Consider the following 21,806-nt stretch of genomic DNA (forward strand, 5'->3'; position numbering starts at 1 on the left):
CAAAGCCTACTCTGCTATGACACTATAAATCAATTCTGCTATAATTAAAGTTATTCTTGAGCAAGCTAAAGGATGGAAAAAGTTATTTTTGAGCAAACTAAGAGATCACAAAAAATTTCCATTTTGACCTTTAAACCCCCTCCCAAGCTTATATGGAGTGTCAAAAGTTGGTACGGCAAACATCTTATTTTGCTTTCCAATTCTTCGCCCAAGAGTTGGTTAATGAGAGTAGCATTCCATGTCCTCTCTATGTCCCATATAAATCTTTCACTACCACTCTCCAATGAAACCACATTGGCATAGGTAGGTGTCCCCCTAAACCTTTTCTAACCCAAAAACCAGAACTTTCTTCCTCTTCACATACAAATCTTCACTCCGGCCTATTGACAAGTCTATTTGCAAAGAATAGCTTAGGATATCATATTGCTTGACCTGCTTTCGTTCATCCCCATTTGGTATCACTCTGCATGATGTAATAAAAGATAATCATAAATACAAATACCAATGGAAATTTGTGAAATTAATAAAATTAGGTGCTCCTAAGTCCTAACTAGGCACATCCATGAGAAAAATCTCAACATTTGATGCAAAAACGTGCCAAGAGCATCGCATTAAGACACAAAACATAAAAAAACACCTTGCTTTAAAGTCGAGCATTGATCTCTCTAATCTATATTATTACTTCTACTATTAGTATTACTATTATTGCGATCGCTACCACCATCACTATCTCCTATAAAATTAACAAGCACATCATGGTGCTACACTAAATAGGGGAACTTAAAAGGGTGAAAGAAAGGTTCCATGAAGCTATGTTTCCTTAGGAAATAGCTACAAATCGAATAGGTTCAAGGTTAGAACCTAACTAAATCCAATCTTTGTATCTCTCCTTTCCAACCCTAGCCTACTCAATCTTAGGTTGGGATATCTCTAACCCAACCAAATCGAGTCTAACCTCAAGAGACATTCAAATTGAGCTGGATTATTGTCAGATTAGGTTATATTGAGTTATATTAATCAGATTAAGTCAGACTAATTTAAAATTTTAAGATCAGATGAATATTCCAATATTTTTGTTGCATTAATAGTTATTTGGTTGAGGTCTGGAATATCCATCCATTCTAGTAATTAATATACAATTTTACAACCTTGCATGAGTAAAAATATAATTATATAGAAAATATAAAAAGTATTACTCATTAGGCCCAAGCTGAGATTTTATAAAATCTCCAATTGGGGTTGAGCCCAGCAAAAGTGAAGTCCCTGCACTCAGGCAACCCAATGTGACGGGCTTCCGGAGCGTTATCCCATCCCCTTCTAGGCCGCCATTAGCGGTAGGGCTTCTGGTTGGTCCACCGGAGATCTTGATAGCCAGTGCGCGGGAGCGACCGAGCGAGGGATCTCTCCATGGCCGGACGAGCTTTGCTCTCCTCTCAGAACGGCCTTTACGCCGTCGCTCCGCTCTCTTCCATCGGCGGCCGGAGCAACGGCTTCACGGCTTCGCTGCCCCTCCTCCGCCGATGCCCTGCGGCGCCCATCCCGTCGTCCACTCGCTGCCGGAGCCACCTCCGGACCGAGGCGGAGGAGCTGAAGAAACCCCCAAAGGTGGAGCCTTTCGTCATCACTACCCCTCTTTACTACGTGAACGCTCCTCCCCACATGGGCAGCGCCTATACCACCATCGCCGCCGATGCCATCGCCCGGTTTCAGGTTTTCTCCCCAGTTCTTTGTTGGATCGAAATTCGTAGGATTCAGTTTTGGGTACATCTTCTTTTAGTTCGATGAAGTATGCAATGCCTTTGTTCATTTTCGATTAACTTGTGGTCCAAATCAGACAAAGGTGGTATCTTGTTGTTGCTAAAGGAAGAAAAAATTTGTTCTTGGCTGATTTGGGATATCAATTGCTCTCAAATGCTCTTGCTAGTGGCCAATCTTCTCATAAAGCTGGAGCAATTTCTAATTAGAGTTAATAATGGTGTTTTTATTCTCTTACGCAATTCATATTCTTTACAAAAGAAAGCTGGCGTGGTTAAATCACAGCTTAAAACGGCAGAAAAGATTTGTTTTTCTCTTTCCACAATTTCAAGCTAGCGTGGTTAATTGCATTTCTATCACCCCCCTTTTTTGAGCTTTTCCAATGCTAGTCTTTTTGCCCCAGAGGCTGCAAGAGAAGAAGGTTATATTCATCACAGGGACGGATGAGCATGGAGAGAAAATTGCTTCAGCTGCAGAGACTAGTGGCAAGAGTCCTAGCGAGCACTGCGATACTGTTTCGCATGCTTTCCGGATGCTGTGGAAAGAAGTATGTTTCCCTCTCTTTTAACTGTTTGGATTACCAGTGCTTTATATTTTTAGTATTTTTAAGTTATTGGTTGAACTGATGGAATTCATGCTGAGAATTTATTGCTTATAGTACAAGCAGAATAAGCATTACCTTCCATTTTTGCTCATTGATGGCAGCTAGACATAGCATATGACAAATTCATTCGAACTACTGATTCAAGGCATGAAGCTGTTGTGAAGGAGTTCTATTCTAGAGTGCTCAATAATGGCGATATATACCGAGCTGACTATGAGGGGCTCTACTGTGTGAACTGCGAAGAGTACAAGGTAAAACTTCATATCTTCGTCCCAGTGCATAAAATTTTCTTCTTGTTCTTCTTCTTCTTCACCACCATTGTGATTGACAAGAGGCCTTATGGGTATGTGGCCGAAAGGCTGTCTTTGGGCGGCTCTATGTTCCGGAAACCTACTTTTACCTTTATGACCTGGACGGTTCAATTAGCAAGCATGGGAAGGCTTGTGGAGGTTTAGCAAGAGACACATCAGTTCATGACTTTGAACTTCTGCAAGATGAAGATGACCAAAGGCAACACTATTAAGTGTACTAATCAGTAATTAAATAACATGTAGTCTAACTCACATATATTTATGTGTACATGTGTGTGCATGTCTGCATGCACCATAGTTTTTCTATAAAGACAATGATGCACTAAACAAAATGCTTTTCTGGAAAGACAATGATGCATTAAATAAAACTTTAACCTATCCCTGGACAATGGGACCTGCTCAAACATTGTGATTCTTGCTATTGAACAGAAAACTGAAACCTAAATAGATAGCAGGTATGCAACAGCAGGGTTTTCTAGTAGAATGTCTAAGGACTGAAGATTAGGGCTGCGAACAAACCGAGCTGCTCACAAGCAGCATGGTCTCAACTCAACGTAGCTCTTTTGAACTCGACTCAGCTAGGAAACAAGCTGATCTCAAACAACTTCTAAAGTTTGGCTCATAAATGATCCAAGCCTGAACTTGAGCCATTTGAAAATATAAGGTAGAGCCCAGGTTGGCTTGATAAAAGCTTGGCTCAGAGCCTGTATGAGCGGAGATAATTTGTCTAAGATTTCTTCTGCATATTCTGTATAATTTTAAGAGGAAAAATGTTTAAAGTAAAAAAAAAATGCATATGCTCATTATTTTTCTCTTGTCTGAAAGTACTTCTACTAGCTCCATAAACCCATTTCTATTATGCTTTGTCATTCTATTCTCCTTTGAATACTTTTTGATCTTAAACATTTTTACCAATATGTCTTTAATCATCCCTTTGGGTAATATATGCAGGATGAGAAAGAATTGCTTGAAAACAATTGCTGCCCCATGCACTTAAAGCCTTGTGTACGACGAAAGGAGGATAACTACTTTTTTTCTCTATCGAAGTATCAGCGAAGGCTGGAAGAGTTTTTATTGCAGAATCCAGATTTTGTGAAACCTCCATTTCGCTTGAATGAGGTGAGGTGTTAATAGGTACCCAATCCTTGGATTGGTTAAATTTATGGTTTTAGCCTTGAGTGGATTTTTGTTTTGAAGATGGTTATAATTTTTGAATAAAATTGTGTGTTTTGATTTCAAATTTTTAATGCATACAGTACTTCAGTCTTTGGGGTCACTGGCTTCTTATTACATTAGGAGCACTAAATGCACAAGTTTACAGTACATGAATGATGGCTTCTGGATTTCTTAAATCTCAAAGCTCAGTTAAATTCTAATTCTAATTCTAAATCTATTTTTTTAATGTTCAGCTATTTAGGTTCAGACTTGTATGAAAGCTATTTCGTGACTCTACGACATTTCCATAGCAATTTTCTTGTAACTATATAGTTACCAAAATTAAATAATAGAACCAACAATCTCATCATAGAAAGATGTTCTTATCTTTATCTACTCCCACAATTATCTTGCAAGTTGTTTGCATTATCGAAACTTAAGGTCTCCAAGACCTCTCCTTGAATAAAGATTCGTATTCAATCATTCAAAAGTCTATAATCTTTCATATGGGCTGATTGAAGTATGCAATAAGCCAGGGGTTTATGTGTCATTATCACTGCCTTTTAGTTTATGATTGCATTTTCTGACTGAAATATTGTTTTAGGTGCAAAGCTGGATTAAGAGTGGGCTGAGAGATTTCTCTATATCCCGCTCGTCTGTGGACTGGGGCATAACTGTGCCAAATGACAGTAGACAAACTGTTTATGTCTGGTTTGATGCTTTATTGGGGTAAAATCATCCTTCCACTTATCTCTTGCTTAATTTGGTAGTCTGCATGTATGCATGTATGCATGTATCTATCATAATAAACAATCTATATCTCCATAGTCTCAAGATGTTCCAGTTCATCATTTCACAAAATAGCGGTAAAAGCCTAGCCAAATCTGAGCACATAAGGGCTTCATGGTGCATTGTGCCTGGTTTCGACCATTTACATTTTTGCTTGAGGAGTTGTCTCTCAAATGATTTTTGCATATTTCTCTCCATGTTGTTTTATCCCAGTGGGCTGTGCCTGGAAAATTAGACATGAACATCTATTTTTGATCCCAAAATACAACTTCCAAAAAGTTCTTAATGTTTTCAAATGTCAGTATATGATGTTTTTCTGTTGTATTTTTTGGTTTTTTGGTCAATTTTTATGTTGAATGAGAAATTCTGATAGTTGGGCCCTAATTTGCTAAGGCTACATTCATAGGTTTTAGATATAAAATTCACGACTCTGTTTTCTTCATCAATTTGTAATTTTGAATGTTTATAAGTTCCTTTTTTGAAGGAGGTGTTATCTGTTAAAAAGGGAAAGTTGGAAAATGGGAAAAATTGGGCATAAGGAGAGCAAAATATGAAGTCAAAAAATTCTCAAAGCTTTTCGCTTTTTTTTTCTTCAATTTTAAGACCTTTTTGAAATTTCATCAAACAACCAAATACACCACATTACAAAACCATAATTAGTAATGTCAGAAAATACGGGATATCATGGTTTTCTATTACATCCAAACATACCCCTAATTGTCTTGTTAGAATGTAGTTTCTTATGGTCACACTGTAATTAAGGTATGCATTTTTTTAAAGGTCTTAAAATGTTGTTTTGTTCCCCCCTCCCTTTCTTCCAAAAGTTTTCAAAATTTCTTAGCTATGCTATTTGAATTTTGAAAACTGGATTTATGGTTCACTCAGTATAACCTTCTGTATTTGAGCTTCTCATCTGTATTGCAACCTTGGGGTTGTGAATTCCGTTTCACCTGCTAAGCTAAAACTTTTATTCAGAATATATGCAGTGCTCAATGTTATTGTCTACCATAACCATAACCTATTAGCCTGATGTTTTGAGATTTCTTTGTAAATCCTTCTTCACTATTTATCTCCTATCTAAAGCTATATAATCCTTAATAATCAAGTACTTTACCCTTTTTCACGACTTCCTCTGATCCTTCTTCTTTGTCTTCTCTTTTGCCCTTTCAATACAAAACCGAATGCTCTTGCTTATCAGAGCACTGCATAGTCTTTATTCACCAAGTTATCTCCCATTGGTTTCCTATTACTTATTGTTTTGATTTCTTAATTTTGTAATATTCATTAAATACACGAAGATGTCCTACCTTTATGCAGGTATATTTCAGCATTATTAGAGGATGGAGAGAAACCAGGTTTACAACAAGCTGTTAGTTCTGGATGGCCTGCTTCATTACACTTAATAGGAAAGGTATACTATATATCTATCTTTGTCCCTATTCTATTTTTGAAAAGCATTTTTGGTTCTAGAAATCTGTATAATTTATAGAAGGATAGTGTAGTGCATACACATTCAATGTGCTGGCCTTTCATACTGTTCCATTCTTGTGCGTACGTGTGCAGTCTATTCTGGGTGCATCACATTGGGATGCTAATTTGTAGCTAGCAGTCTTTTGAAAAAATAAAAGCTGATTCACACTTAAAGCCATAGTTATGGATTGTCTTATAGTTCTCCATTCAAATGCCTATTATTTACTTTTTAGGTGTGATCTTCTGATGCATGGATATCACAAGACTTAAAAAGCCTGGGTTGTAGTAAAATGTCCAAGTTCTTTTAAAAGATTGAAAGTATAATTATTACAGAGAATGAGCTATATGCTATATTATCTTTATCTTTTTTCCTTAAATCATTTTGCTGTCTAACAGCGTCACTAGTCAACACGAGTTGTATTCTAGAAGCTGTCAAATTTTCCTTAAGTTGATTATTAATTTTTCACACTTTACTTGTGCAGCCATCACCTTGTTGCTTTCATCCTTATGTCGTTTTTTTTGTTTCATATCTCTTTGTGACCTTTAGTACCATGGTATTGGTCAGTTACTTGCTATACTCTTTTTCTCCCTTCTGTTTGTGATACCCTAACAAATTCTCTCATTTTCCTCTTGAAAGAAAGATGCTAAGAAGCCTCTGTTAATTATGAAAACAATTCTCTAGTATTAAATGGCATTTAGGTTTTAAATGTTATCGTTTGAGATCTTTTGGTTTTCTAGAGTTTACATCTGGAAGATTTATATAAAAGGTGTTCATACAGCTGCGCTTATGTGTTTTATGCACTATGTCTCACACCAGATAGAAACAAATCCACTGTTTTCTGCTAAAAAGTATTTAACTTTTGATGTTCAGTGCCATTTATTCACAATCTCCTTTTATCAATTAATAAGCTTATCAGATTACCTTGCTTTTCACTTTGTATGGTACTTTCGTTCAATTCCTGGTTCCAGAACTTTAAGTTCATATATTTCTTATTTTCAATGGATGAAGAGGAGGCTCTCATTTTTTGTTTCCTGTTTTATATCTCCAGGACATCTTGCGATTTCATGCAGTTTATTGGCCAGCAATGTTAATGTCAGCGGGATTAAGTCTTCCAAGCATGGTCTTTGGTCATGGATTTTTGACGAAGGTATGGATGATCCATCTTGTTGACTTTTATTAGAGTTTCGTAAACCATAGGGCATCCCAATTTTTGTTAAAATTCAAATATTAAGTGACTGCAATGTCATAATTTTCTCAAACAAAATGTTAGTCATGTACAATTTCTGATATTATCTTCAGCAAAACTTTTGAAATTTCTCTTTCTGCACCAGCTCATCTACTTATGACTTTAGTGGATGTTATCTATCAATGACCTATGTATTCTCCAGATTGCATCTGTCAGAAATCTCCTGAACTTTCCCATCCTAATTTTGTTCAGTATTTGCAATTGGTCCATGATCTATACTTGAATTCACTATCCCTCTTGATTGACTTTCAGCAAGTTTGTGATTGCTTGTGTTGTCTAGTTTCTTTAATTAATTTCTTTTTGTTCCCAATATGTGCTCACTGCATCTAGACAATCGTATCTTTCGCTTTCAGAAAATGTCTACTCAACCATGACCTAGAGATGTGTCCTTTTCACCTGATACTTGGACAGTTTCTCCATCACCGTGCTACCAAATCGTTTAAACCACAATCCATATGCCTTTTGCGGTAGCTGATTGATGGGATTTCTCGAGTTCTACTTAAGTTTGACTCAGTGATTGGGATAGATCAGTTAGGACATTAGTTGTACTGTGGAGGAAATTAAAATATTGCAATTGGAGCATGTGATTATCATTTCATAGAAAACATTATATTTTGAGTTGCTGTACATACAATTTTTGAGATCTAAAGTTACAATAATAGTTGAGATTGGTCAGGAAACCTCTCCGGCTTGAAGAATGAAGACCTGAGAATGCTTACATTTGAAACAATGTGTACGAGCCCATGATCTCAAACACAAAAGCTATCTCATGTAGTTTACAATCTTCCTGCCGCTTTATTATTCATAAAAACTCAGTGTTCTTGCGCATATATATTCCATATAATACAATTGGTTTCCAGGTTAATGTTTAATTATGGTTGTACAAGTATTTTATTTGGATTATTTTTTTTGAAAATCAAGCTTTGGTCTTATTCAGTTTCAAACTGAAATTATTTGTCAATCACTTCTCATGTGTTCAGACTTCATTACATGGTTTCCGTGCAATACATCTTCTTCTTCGTAATGTATGTGCGTAAGCTCTTTAAAGATACCATGAAACCTGATAATCTATCTCATATATTTATTTTCACTTCATGCAGCACTACTTTTTATTTTGAAAATTTTAGGATGGTATGAAGATGGGGAAATCATTGGGCAATACTCTTGAACCAAAGGATCTGGTGGGTAGATTTGGAGCTGATGCTGTCAGGTACTTTTTCTTGCGAGAAGTGGAATTTGGGAATGATGGGGACTATTCAGAGGACCGTTTCATAAATATAGTCAATGCACATCTTGCGAATACAATTGGTATGTCTACTTGGATGCTGAAGTCATGTTGATTGGAATATTTACTATCCTTTTTCTGGTGGCATGTGGTAACATTAGAGTAATTCTCTACTCAGTTTATATGCTTGTTTAGATTCCCATTTTATATGGGTTGCTTGGACTTTTATATTCTCAGTTATATCCTCTACACAGGAAACCTTCTCAACCGCACCCTTGGACTTTTGAAGAAGAACTGCCAGTCCATGTTGGCTTTTGATTCTGGCATTGCAGCGGAAGGAAATCCATTCAAAGATACTGTAGAGAAGTTGGTAAGGATTAGTAATATATTCTTGAAGGCCTCATCTCTTTTGAATTTATCTTTTGTCATTTGGAGTCCACTCCTTAATGATGTCATCAGCATGGGCTACATAGTTGAGTCTTTTAATTAGTTTTTCTTTGTTATCTCGTACACACGCTTTAATATGGAGTCCTTGTAGTTTTAAATTTTCAGAGAGGTAATCCTCAGTGAACCTCATTAACACCAAAAGAGCTGCTTATACATGTCTTATGGTGAATGACCTAGACAAGAAAACCAGTAAAGGCAAAAAAGAGTTTTGAGTGATATTCATGGACCTATGCAAGGGTTTTTTTATCTTCTTTTCTACCACATTATGACATGTGCCCATGGCTGCATTTAGACAATGCATAAGACTGTCATTATATTTTGCCAAGTGATTTGATGGAGAAGTGGTTTTTACCTGGTGGCTGATACCTTGTGGAGGACTTCATATGAAAATTTTTTGGTGGGAACTTGTACAGAATTAGGCCTCAGTTCGTGTTTGTATGTGCATGCATGTTGAGTAGGGGGAGGATGCCTGCAGCTAGAATGCTATTCTGTTTTTCTTTTCCTTTTCCTGTCCTAGTAATTCATTTCTTTTAGTGTCCTGTTTTGTCTTGGTTCCTGACCTAATACTGCATAGTTTTCTTCTTTGGCTTCCACAGCTTGGCCAGATGCATGTCCACTGATGGGCACTTCTTAAAAGTTCTTTTTCTGACCAAGTAATTGTCCATGCTGAAACATACCAAAATTTCCTTTCATTTGCATACCATGATACATGAGCATATCTTGTCATCAAGGATTACTTTTGTAAAACATTTGTCTACTATAACACAGAAAGCTTATTAGCATGAAAAGTTATTACATCGAAATAGAATGTTAGAATAAATATCTGAGCTATATGTAATACCTTCTCTTAGTGATGGCCTGTTTGTGTAGGTGGAGAAGGTGCGATACCATTATGAGAATCTCTCTTTATCATCTGCTTGCGAATCTGTGTTAGATATTGGTACTGCTGGTAATTCATATATGGATGAACGTGCTCCATGGTCTGGTTTTAAGCAAGGGGGTGCTAGTTCTGAAATAGCTGCAAAGGTAATCTTTGAAATCGACTACATCTTAGTTTGATTGTTTGTTCGATCATTTTTGAGCTTTTTCTAGTTTTTTCTTTGCTATTTCTAGTTCTTTCTTTGCTATAATGTTAATCTTGCACACAGTGAATTTTCTCAAATGCAAATCAAAGAACTGTGGAAAAAATTATTTATCAGGGCCAAAAAATTTTCATAATTGGCCTAGTGTCTTTTGAATATTACTCCATCTTCATTAGATAACAAAAGTAAGTTTTTTTAAAACATTATAAGCAAGATTTATTGTACCGGTACTGGGCACCGTACCGGTTGCCCGGCGGCACGAGTTGGCACAGGTCCGCATCGTGTCGTGCCGAGCCTGTACCGACACAACAGAGGAGGCAGGGGAGAGAGTGAACGAGAGAGAGGAAAAGAGAGAGAAGGGGAGAGAGGGAGGGAGAGAGAATGAGGTTGGTGGAGGCCGGTGGAGGGCCGGCGCCCAGGCAGGAGGCGGAGGCTGGCGCCCGGGCAGGAGACGGAGGCCGTGATTGGGTCCCTGTTTTGTTTGAAATATGGATCCGGCCGCTAAAAATTTTTGCGATTTTTAAGTGAAGTCGGTAAATCGTTTGGCGACTTCACTTAAATATCACGAAATTTTAAAAAAAATAAAAAAAATTGATTTTGGATACCAAAAGAACATCACCTTAACTCAGTGAACAGATGCAGTGGCTTTTTTTTATAATCTATTAATGTTTTTAATTAATATGATAATTATTAGCATTGTCTGGCGAATCTTTTCGCAAGTTCACTTTGCTATCTATTTCACACTTCTATCTGACAACCTTGGCTATGAACATCTTTTATGGCAAGATCAACATATTTGTGGTCTTGGATGTTAAAGATTGGTGGGAAATGCAGGGTTACAGTTGCTAATCATTTCATTGTTCATTTATATGCAGGACCTTGTAATTATATTGGAGGCAATGAGGATTATAGCAATTGCTTTGTTTCCAATCACTCCAAGACTATCTTTGAGGATATATATGCAACTTGGGTTTTCAAAGGATCAGTTTGAAGCAGTGACCTGGGTACTTTCAACTCTTTATGCATCTTCTTTCTCACGTAATGTATACTACTGAGCAGCCTTCTGCATGAAGGAATGCACAACTTCATGGAACGTTTCTTAGATCCAGAAGCTTTGCTATTTAGTTTGGTGCTATGCTGTGTTTGATCATCTTATAGGAAATAGTGATAGTAATAATAATATATAGATTAGAGAGTCAATATTTATCTTGTGTGCATCTGCATGCATGATGCTGGCACATCCTTGCATCAAACTTTAGGATTTTGGTCCTGGATGTGCCTAGTTCATAGTAGCCAATTTTATTATTTTTACAAATTTCCACCGATATTTACATTTATGATTGTCTTTTTGTCTTCATCATATAGAGTGATACCAAATGGGGAGGGATGAAAGCAGGTCAGATAATGGCAGATCCTAAGCCAGTGTTTGCAAGGATTGAAAGTAGAAAGGAAGGAGAAGATGAGGTGGTTCAGAAGTTGGTCAAGGATAAGAAGAAAACTTCTCGTAGTCAAGGGCTTGTACAGGCTTAACAGCAATATTCGGCACTTTCTGCTATACCTGGGAGGCTTTTGGTCGATGCGGAGAAGGCACATGATTGACAGGGTTTGCTTGAATGCGATTGCCACGGGTTGAGCAGTCCCGAGGCCTTGTGTCGAGCTCTGTAGCTAATTATGTGACGGTTGCCTCCAACTCCTAGTGATTCTTTTATAGAACTTGGTGGTGATAATGTGCAAAATTGTTTCCCAAGTTCTATTTCCACAATCTTCAGCATCTCATAAGGCAGTTAAAAACCTGTTGAACTTGGAGGAAACAGGAGAACCCTCTTCATTTATTTTTACAAGTGTTTGTGGTTTATTTAATGTATGGTAATCCTTGTGTTCCAAGAATACAAACAAATGTCTGAACTTCCCCATATTAGTTGCTTTGCCATGAAATATAAAAGCATACTCACACCTACCAGAATGGTTTCCAAATGCTCGATCCCTGATCCCTCCGAGCTTAGCTGTTTTATTATTTGTGGTGATGCCTCTGCCCTTATATTAGCTAATTTAGCCTGCATGCATTAAGAACCATGCATTGTGTCCAAATAGGAGGACAGCCATAATGTTCAATCTTTTTTTTGTTTTTGTGTCTTACCTAAGTTACCTCTGCGTTTGATGTGCTTGCTACCTTCTGGATTTGCAACCCACATAAGCACAGCCCTCCAATGTTCCGAATGGTCAGACTCCCATGATCAAAGTTTCATGATGAACATGGTCCTAAAAAAATCTTGTTATATCAACATGAGTTTCTCCCCTTACATGCAGCATCTTACCATAATGATCTGTTCATGCTCGGGCTCGTGTCAGCTGCCTACACATTTGATCTCATTTTGACTAGGAAATGAGCTTCAACCAAGATGAATAAGATCTTGGTTCGATGAAAAGCTCGTTCTTGCAGCAGGTAGCTACCATCTTTCCTGAATTACTGTAATCCTGTTTGGCGGCGGATAGCTGCACAGTATCTTGAATTGCTACTTGGTTATAACTTGCTTCACCCTTGGTTGTTCCCCTCTCGGATCATTTCTCTCCATGGAGAAATCTCTTGTTTATGTTGTTGAATAGTGCTACCTTCCCACACTTTACTATTTGTTCAGGTGCATGATTCTAAATTGCAGTCAGGGATGGGTACAATGCATGAGAGTAAAGTGACTGCTGAGTGAGACTCAATTCAGGTATAACCATTCAGCAAGCACCATGTTTGCATAGAGAAGATTTGGCCATTTTTTATTTTTTTAAAATTATTATTATAATAATCATTATGGATAAACCTATGGCCTAACTATAAAAAAAGGACCAGTCAATACTTAATGGCTGCTGTAGCACACCAACCTACGGCCTAAGCAAGAAAAGGATTAGTCAATAATTTTTTGGTAATTTGGCACTACTGATGGTGCACGTTACCTAATTAGATAACATTATCCATCAGTGCATGGTCTGAAAGTTAAAGGGACGAGTCCAAAACCAATGAAAAATGGTCAATAGGATTACTTATTTTAAAGAGAAGTACTTATATTTAATTAGAGACGGCAATCCATGACAAACGCAAAAGGCTTGCTTACATGGGTTGGGTTTAAGTGTAGCGTCCTGAAATTTTAAGTCTATCCCGGCTTGTTTAATAATTGGATTGGATTGGATTGATCGTTTGTCAACTTGTTTAACAATTGATTTCTCGCAGCACCTTGTTTCCGATTTCATTTTCCTAATGAAATGAATGGTGGGTTCCCCACTGAACAATACCCTCCTCTGCTAATGAGATTGGTGGAAGAGAATCCATACACTAACCAGTTCAGTGTAAGAAACTCGAATTGGTCTTGCAATGGAGGTACAATAGTAGCATTATTTTTCGACTTTCATTTCTACCTTAGGATGAAAAAGGAGAACAGAAGGATCGCACCCAAGACTGCACCAGCTACTGGAATCACTATTTTCAGCAGTAGAGGCCACTTTCTATTTTTGTATGATCTTCCTTGGCATGTGGGCAAGTGCAAATCTGGAACACCCCCACAGAGTCCACTATTTTCTTTGACTGAAACCTGAGTTGCATTTTTGAAGACCCCCTTCATTGGCACTTCACCTTCAGATGATTGAAAGACAAGAGTCAACTTTTGCGACCGGTCCGAGTCCTCTAGAAGAGCTGGAGTAGGCCCTGTTAAATTGATCCAAGGTTGGCCAGGTTTCCAATTCCATAGGGAATTCTCCCTGAGATTTTATTTGTTCCCATCATCAGTACTTGGAGATGTGAAGAAAGGTTACCTATTGAGTTGGGCAACATGCCTCCTAGCATATTGTCACCCAGTACAAGCACTTCCAATTGGCTGCAGTTGGTCAAAGGGTCGAGGAACTCCCACTCCCTGGTGTTCTTCACCTCGAGATGATTTTCTCCTAGATTAATATGTTGTAGGCCTGCCAGTCTTCCAAGGTCCAATGCCACCCTTCCTCTCAAGTTGTTTTCTGCCATGTCTATGATATGAAGTCCTGAGGCATTTGCTAGTGTAGTAGGAATGTGTCCATCAAAGTGGTTACCACCCAACAGAAGGCCCTGAAGATTAGGAAGGGTGATGACAATGTCAGGTGGAATGCTCCCTTGCAAATCATTAGACGCGGCCACAAACCTAATCAATGATGACACCTTGTAAAGCTGAGGATTGCACCTGTAAGATTGTTGACATGACACTCGAAGATATTCTAGGCTTGTAAGCTGGCTAATCTCCTTCAGAATGCCACCATGCAGATGATTGTATTTGAGAGTTTGGTGAGTCATGACAGGTCACCAATTGAAGGTGGATTGAATCCAGTAAGGCTGTTGTCGACAAGATACAGTTCACCAAGCTTTATAAGGGAGTCAATGTCCACTGAAATCTTGTCGTTGAGCCGGTTGCTTGACAAGTCAAGAGTTAGTAGCTCAAAGCAGTAAGTCAGGTTCACAGGGATTCCCCCTTGGAATGGATTGAAACTCAGGTTGAGATGTTTCAGCCGGTGCAAATGGCCTAATTCCGGGGGGATCTCGCTGAAGAAACTGTTGTTTCTGACATCGGAAGGTGAGGTTTCTAATGGATGGGGAGAGAGAGCCCTCCAATCCCCGAGAGCTGAGGTCCAAGGCAGCGACCCTCTGCTGGTGCTTCCTGCTGCATGTGACACCCTCCCAATTGCAGAAATGGATGGTGTTGTTCCACGAGCTTCAGGCGTTTGAGGGATCATGAACTATTTGATATGGCATGGGAGTGAGGTTACAAGCATCCAATTATCTACCTAAAGCATAATAAATTAGAATAAATTAAAGAAATGTAGGGAAGATGAGGTACCATGGAACAATAAAATGTGCGGGTTTAGCGTCTGAGGCCTCCTTATCAACAAGTTTCCTCTTTCACACAATTTGATAGAAGAAGAAAGATAAAGGCTTCCTTCTCAACCTGATCCTCTTCATTTCTTGGAGAAAGCAGACCTGCATAGCATTTTTGGATCAGTTCAATCTTCTAGGCAGTAAAAGTATGTAGTTAGGATGGCTGAGCCTATCCATCTCTTAGAGAGAGTAGCCAGTCATCCAATTTTCTGTCTAATGAATAGAGTTAGGTTTTCGACTCGCCTAGATCCTTTTTGTTAGAGCAGAACCTTTTTCTAGAAGTTCAGAGGAAAATAGGGGTTCAACTATTCAATGATATTAACTTAAGATAAAACTATAAAACCTTTTCCAACTAAAGCAAATTTACCTCCAGGACGGTTTATTAAGTGGTACACGATATTTACATGCTACAATTAGTGAATAAATGCTTGGTCATTCTGGATGCTTCAAAAGTGCAATACTACAAAGGATTTTAGATCTCTACATCTATCTCAAAACTTTGACATCAATTCATTTGTTAGACTAAAGAATGCTGTTTGAAGAGTGAAACAGCAAAGAACATCGAATCCTGCTTAACTAATGACCAAAAACAATGAAAGAGTTTTCTTCTTCTGCTTTGACAACCATCAATCATAGTTCTCAGGCAACAGTGATATCTCAATGTTGTGCTTTCGCAGAGAAGATTACTGTATAAAAACTACCAGGATCTTCTCATAGGTAAAAATAACCTGTCCAAAAAATTTGTGCTCATTTTTCTGATCATTGATTTCTATAATGAATGGCTTGCAGCTATCAAACTCAGAGAATCTTTGAACAAGAAAGGCAAGCCTGTTACTGTCAGACATCTTTTGTTAAGTTCAATCTTGATTATATGGGTCTGAACCGACTGATAATTAATTTTTTAGTATAAATTTTATCTCCTGAATAAATCTAGTTTCAGTTTATAAAAAATACAAATATCAGCAACTTCCAGAGCCAACTTTTGAACACTTGTGTGGTAGCCATCTGCATCATTTCAAAAATAGGGCCTACCTGTGTAATAATCTCAAGATTATTTTGTAATATTTATATCAATAACGAGGCAGACTGTCTTTTAGTACATATTAGTGATGGACTCAGTGAAGTAGCACAAGGAAATATCATCACATTAAGTTATGAACTTCATCACATCGTGTGCACAAAAATTGGAATATCATAAATTGAGATTAATTATCAGAATTTGACATAGTTTCTAGTGTTTGCAATGCATGCCTTCATAAGAGAAACCAGGCACTAACATTAGATATAGAGCACCAGGTACCTGTTGGTTCCCCTGTCAAATGTGCAATCAATACGAAACAGCAACAATCTCTACTTGGTAGAAAATCACAGGCAAAGAAATTCAATACAGGAGCAGGCTGCGATTCTAACAAGAAAAAAATCTGAACCACATATATTTATGCAATGAAAGTGCAAAGAAGACCTTATTTATCTTCAATTTTCAATGAACCAATAGATATTAAAATATAACGCTTAAGATAGTAATGTACAGTATCCCACAGTAATGTACAGTATCCCACCTCAACCTTTTCTGTTACAAAATCGAAAGGACAGTCAATTTGCATTTGATGGAAATTCCAGCATGGTTGCTCAGTTTTGATCTAACAGTTGTTTTCTCAAGGGCTTCATATCCCACAGACATGTTCCTCTAATTCTATAAGACTATAACCAGGAATTTTTCTCAACCCTCTTTCTCTAGCTATGGTTCTCAAGTTTGCAGCTTCACTCCACTTGCCAGCCTGAGCATATACATTTGAAACCAGTGCGTATGTGCCTGAGTTCGTGGGCTCTAGGTCTAGGAGCTGACTTCCAATAACCTCCCCAAGTTTTGTGTTTCTATGAATTCTGCAAGCAGCAAGCAGAGCACACAAGGCACTAGCCTTATCTCTTAAAGGAGAGCACTTCACAAAGTTGTATGCCTCTTCAAGTTGACCTGCCCGACCCAGTAGATCAACCATGCAACCATAGTGCTCTTCCTGTGGACTAATGGAATGCTCATAACTCATGGAATTGAAGACACGCCAACCCTCTTCAACAAACCCAGCATGGCTGCAAGCTGAAAGCACTGAAGTGAATGTTAACTCATCTGGCTTCAGATTTTCCTTCTGCATTTGACTAAACAGCTCAAGCACCTTTTTGCAGCGCCCATGCATCCCATATGCTGTGATCATTGTGTTCCATGAGGTCAGTCCTCTTTCTTTTGTATTATTGAATACAGCTTCTGAAGTATCTAGCCTTCCACACTTGCCATATGTATTTATTATTGAATTCATTGTGGCAGTATCTTTTTCCAAACAAGTTCTGTATAGGTACCCGTGGATTTCCTTCACTGGTTCTAAACATCCAAGCTGGGAAAGTGCTTGAAGCAGGGTTGTAATAGTCACTGTATCAGGCTTCTCTCCAGTTTGTTGCATTAGCTGAAACAGTGCTAGAGCTCCATCAGCATGACCATAATTTACATAGCCCATCATCATTGCTGTCCATGAGACCAAGTCTTTCTTTGCTATTGAGTTGAAAGTTGTCCTTGCAATGTCAATGCATCCACATTTTGCATACATGTGTAGAATCTGATTGGAAACATCCACATCTGTTTGGAGACAATACCTGACTACAAAACCATGGATCCACCTGCCTCTTCTTATGTCCGCTAGATCAGCAAATGTTGACAGCATACTCAGCACAGTTGCAGAGTTTGGTCTGACACCTGCTTTAACCATTTCACCAAACAAAATGGTAGCCTCATAGACCATATCATTTTGGAGATAACCAGAAATCATTACATTATATAAGATCACATCTCTTATAATTAGCTGATCAAACAGTTCCCTAGCTCTAGTGGTTTTATCACATTTTGAATACATTTCAATAAGAGCAGTAGTCAAAACTATATCAAGAGGAATATCTCTTCTGATTAAGTAACCATGGATTCTTGTGGCAAAGTGTGCATAATTCAAATCAGAACAAGCTGAAATCACATTTGCTAAGGTGATTGAATCAGGGGATATGTTCCCTTCTTGTTGCATGAGTGAGAAAATTTTCAGAGCCTCAGAAACCTGCCCACAATGAATGAGTCCAGCAATCAAAGCATTCCATGAAGCAACACTTCTTCTTTCCATTTTCCTCAACACAGAAGCTGCAGTAGTTCTAGCACCACATCTAGCATACATATCTACAAGACTGGTCTGGAAAACTTCATCTGCATGATCAATTTCTCTCCTTAAGGCATAACAATGGACTGACTGACCTTCTTTGAGTGCTTCAGACTTCCCTGCCGCCTGGAGTAAGCTCACCAGCGTCACCCGGTTAGCATCCAATCCTTCTCTCTGCATATCGCTAGCTATTCCAAATGCCTTAAATAAATGGAATTCAGACAGTTGTGCATACCCAGTAATCATTGCTGTATAAGCAACGACATCCTTATCTAAGATTTCTTCAAATGCTTGCTGTGCATCCTCCATACATTGGAAGCTAGAGTACAATCCCACAAGAGAAGAACCAACAAATTTGTCTTTATTTAGACCAAACTTGATAGCATCCACATGAATTCCTCTTCCAAATTCTACATTCCCAAGCTTAATACAACTCTTCAAACCAAATGTAACAGCTGAACTGTCAATACCAATCCCCTGAAACTTTAAATTTAAATATAAACAAAGAACCTCCTCGAAATAACTAGCTCTAAAATACCCAACGATGGCTGAATTCCAAAGAGAAAGGTTTCTGTTAATGATCTTATGAAATACCCATCGGGATTCAGGTAACCCACCAAAGCTAGCATACAAATTCAACAGCTTGGACCCCAGATATATGTTATCTCCAAATCCATGAGATAAAATGTGGGCATGTAGCTTTCGAAGAGATCTGATGTCTGAACATGAGTGCAAACAAGAAGCAAACCTCTCTGCAGTATAGAGTTCTTGAAATGCCAATTCCTCTTCATGCAATCCGGATGCTTTCCTCGGATGAAATCTTATGGGCACCAAAGGAAATATTTTTCTTGTTGACAATCGAAAACCAGCTGGGAAAAGAGCCATCTTTTATTCCTTTACCGATTGAAATAGACTATCTAAATTCTGTGGTGAAAAACTTTTCCTTCAGACATAAAACACGATTTCTGTACAACTACACCAAATTCTAGCTTATCTAACTGGAATCTGGTTTTGTTGACAAGGATTTATGCATAGTTTCTCAGATTCATTTCGGAAGACAAAATTGAACCCAAAAGAAAGAAGAAAGGCATCTAATATCAATTGTTTGCCTCAAAAGGAGCAAACTTTTTATTAAAACAGAGAAATTGGAAGCCTAGAAATTGTAAAAATCCTAATTTTATCCGATTATTGAAACAAGCAAATCCAAGCTGTCCGACCAAACTAGATCGAAGAACTCGGAGAAACCACGATAGGAGAATCAAAGGGGAGCCTCCAATCCCTTAATTCTCTCGATCCCCTTCCCCTCCCTGGCCTTATCGAGGGGGACGCCGACGGCCCGCGGGGGCGACGCGGGAAGCCGGGACGAGAAGCACCGGTAGCGGAGGTCCTCGGCGATGGCGGGGTACTCGCTCTCCAAGCCCTCGTCGAAGTTGAGGGCGTAGCTGAGGGGGTCGTACCTGAAGTCCGACGAGTGATGGCGGCGGTGGTGCTTTCCGGCGGCGTGGGACGAGATGAAGGCGCGGCACTTCCCGCGGATTTCCGGCAGGTCGTGCGCCTTGGAGCGGAGCCACGTGGAGGAGGAGTGGAGCAGAGACGCCCCCGACCGCTCGCCGACGCCACCGGGAGAGTCTGGCGCCCCGCCGTCGTCTCCAGCGGCTCCGAAGCAGGCGGTGAGGCAGATCGAGGAGTGGCGGTGCTTCGGCTTCGAACGTGGTGGAGGCGGAGGAGAGGTGGAGAAGCGGTGGTCGCAGTCCATCCTGCCTCTATTAGAATGCCGGGGCATCAAAAAAATTTAACAAAAATTGAATATTATATTCTCTTTAGAATTTAGAAGAAAATATTTTTAAATATTTTATGAAAAAAATAAAATGACCTTAACCGACCAAAACAAATTTGGGCTATTCCAAGGATCAAATTGTCTGATTTAGAAATCCTCTTTGCCTCTCACCCATGTTAAGGGCAACCCTTAATTTTAAGTTCGTTATAAAGTTTTATGATCATAATATGGTTTTTTTATTATTTTCTAATTTTATGTTTTTTGCTACATTGCTATATTTTCTTATTATTTTTATATTGATAATTGTGATAGAAATCCACGTTATTTAATCAAATGATATGTATATTTGCGAATGACAATTTGCTCTAGGATATACTTATATCCTAAAAAAAAAAAAAAGCTCGTTTGATTCGCGGAAAGCATTTTTCCTTCTAAGAATATGATTTCTGGAAAACAAATTTTTAGAAATATGAGTTTTTATATTTGAGGCCTTATTCTTGCGCTATTATAATTGATTAGAACCAGATATTGGTTAGAGTATAATTTTATATTTTTATTCTCTCCTTTCGTCTCTTTTCGTATTGGATCCCTCTTGCCTTTTCCTTTATTACCTTCTATTGTCTTTCTTTACTCTTTCTATCCATTCTCATCTCCATCGTTCGCAGAATTTGGCTTATCTCACCGTCATTCTTGTCACTTAGAGTTCCATGCCCATACCTTAGTCTCTAGGTAATGAGGAAAGGCCATTTCCCCTTCCCTTCATGCTCCCTTTAGGTCTCTCTATGAGCTTTTTCTCCGATCAATCTTTTATTTATCTTGCTCGAAGTTCCACCTCTCCAACTCTCTCTTTTTACAAGTCTGCCTCTTTCTCTGACTCCCTCCTCTCTCTTTCTAGAATGCAGCAAGAAAGAAAGAAAGAGTGATTTGATCAACAAAATTATACTTCGAAGATTAACACATAAACATAAGCAAACTAGATTGAAGAATCTCTCTTATGGTGAAGAAAATCTCAAAATTTGCCCAATACAATATATTAAATGCGCGCGCGCGCACATATATATAAATAATATGATCCCGTAACTCTAATTTGGATGTTAAACCCCAAATAAAATTATAGTCAAAATAGGAACTGACAATAAGAAAACATTTTAAAATTATTCTACTATAAATATAAAAAATCTAGCTAAAATTTGATATTGTCCTTAATAGAAATTTATAAAATTTAACAAAAATTTCTAAATCTCAATCGCTTGTATGCTCGCTCACAAGATGGAAATGAATCAAATATTTGCTTGTTGAAGTCTTTACCCATGGTACCAGCTGGCTGCACCCTGCGCCGCATCGCTCTATATCGAACCTCATAAGACAACAAAAATGAAGGGGGTTTTCATTGTTGATATTATTAGATTGAGAAAGCAATTGTGATCAAGTTAAAATGATGTTCCTTTATTTGATGCACAAATCCCTCGAGGGTTGCAGCCTGCATCTGCAATATAAGTATCATGTGCCTTGGCCGATGCTTATATCAATATTTTTAATGATGATGAAGATATTGGTCACTGTTCGATTTATATCATGATATATGCTCTGGTGTTGGCCTATAAACTTTAAAAACTATCATGGTGCCCCTCCCTCAGACACTCACTAAAGGCCAAGCATAGGCATGTTAACATATTTATGAATCGGATTGACATGACAAATACGCCAAGAGATCAACAATGATGTGACTTTGAACAGCATTAAATGACACTCAGTACGTCAAAAAAATTCCATATCATACCATACTGATACTATGCTAGTATGGTACCGATATGAGATTGAGTCCTAAGACGACAAATCTTGATAAGTTGGGTACTGTGAGTTACATCTATACC

General features: G+C 38.3%; 3 protein-coding genes across 5 annotated transcripts; 1 reads left to right on the top strand and 2 right to left on the bottom strand.

The window, feature by feature from the left end:
- Positions 1-1,246: 1,246 nt before the first annotated feature.
- LOC103705321 (methionine--tRNA ligase, chloroplastic/mitochondrial) lies at positions 1,247-12,054 on the top strand. The gene is made up of 12 exons (XM_039127518.1): positions 1,247-1,710; positions 2,159-2,302; positions 2,461-2,610; positions 3,622-3,789; positions 4,430-4,554; positions 5,932-6,025; positions 7,134-7,232; positions 8,459-8,639; positions 8,811-8,926; positions 9,874-10,029; positions 10,961-11,089; positions 11,451-12,054. The coding sequence occupies exons 1-12, from the start codon at positions 1,408-1,410 to the stop codon at positions 11,613-11,615; spliced, it is 1,830 nt and encodes a 609-aa protein (XP_038983446.1). The 5' UTR covers positions 1,247-1,407; the 3' UTR covers positions 11,616-12,054.
- Positions 12,055-13,292: 1,238 nt separating this feature from the next.
- Positions 13,293-19,129, bottom strand: LOC103705231 (pentatricopeptide repeat-containing protein At4g21300-like). Of its 3 annotated transcripts, none has more exons than XM_026803926.2 (4): positions 16,527-19,129; positions 14,930-15,069; positions 14,279-14,828; positions 13,293-14,166 (listed from the first exon to the last, which is right to left on the bottom strand). In XM_026803926.2, the coding sequence occupies exon 1, from the start codon at positions 19,038-19,040 to the stop codon at positions 16,632-16,634; it is 2,409 nt and encodes an 802-aa protein (XP_026659727.2). In that variant the 5' UTR covers positions 19,041-19,129; the 3' UTR covers positions 13,293-14,166; positions 14,279-14,828; positions 14,930-15,069; positions 16,527-16,631. The 3 variants fall into 3 exon arrangements, with proteins under 3 accessions (XP_026659727.2, XP_038983442.1, XP_017697788.2); XM_039127514.1 differs by having other exon boundaries at positions 13,293-13,773; positions 13,881-14,828; XM_017842299.3 differs by having other exon boundaries at positions 13,293-14,828.
- On the bottom strand, positions 13,777-14,388 carry LOC103705320 (putative receptor-like protein kinase At3g47110). The gene has a single exon (XM_008788986.2). It carries the CDS (start codon positions 14,386-14,388, stop codon positions 13,777-13,779), a length of 612 nt encoding a protein of 203 aa, XP_008787208.2.
- Positions 19,130-21,806: the final 2,677 nt, after the last annotated feature.

Source organism: Phoenix dactylifera, chromosome 6, assembly GCF_009389715.1.
Source record: "Phoenix dactylifera cultivar Barhee BC4 chromosome 6, palm_55x_up_171113_PBpolish2nd_filt_p, whole genome shotgun sequence".
Classification (NCBI taxonomy): domain Eukaryota; kingdom Viridiplantae; phylum Streptophyta; class Magnoliopsida; order Arecales; family Arecaceae; genus Phoenix; species Phoenix dactylifera.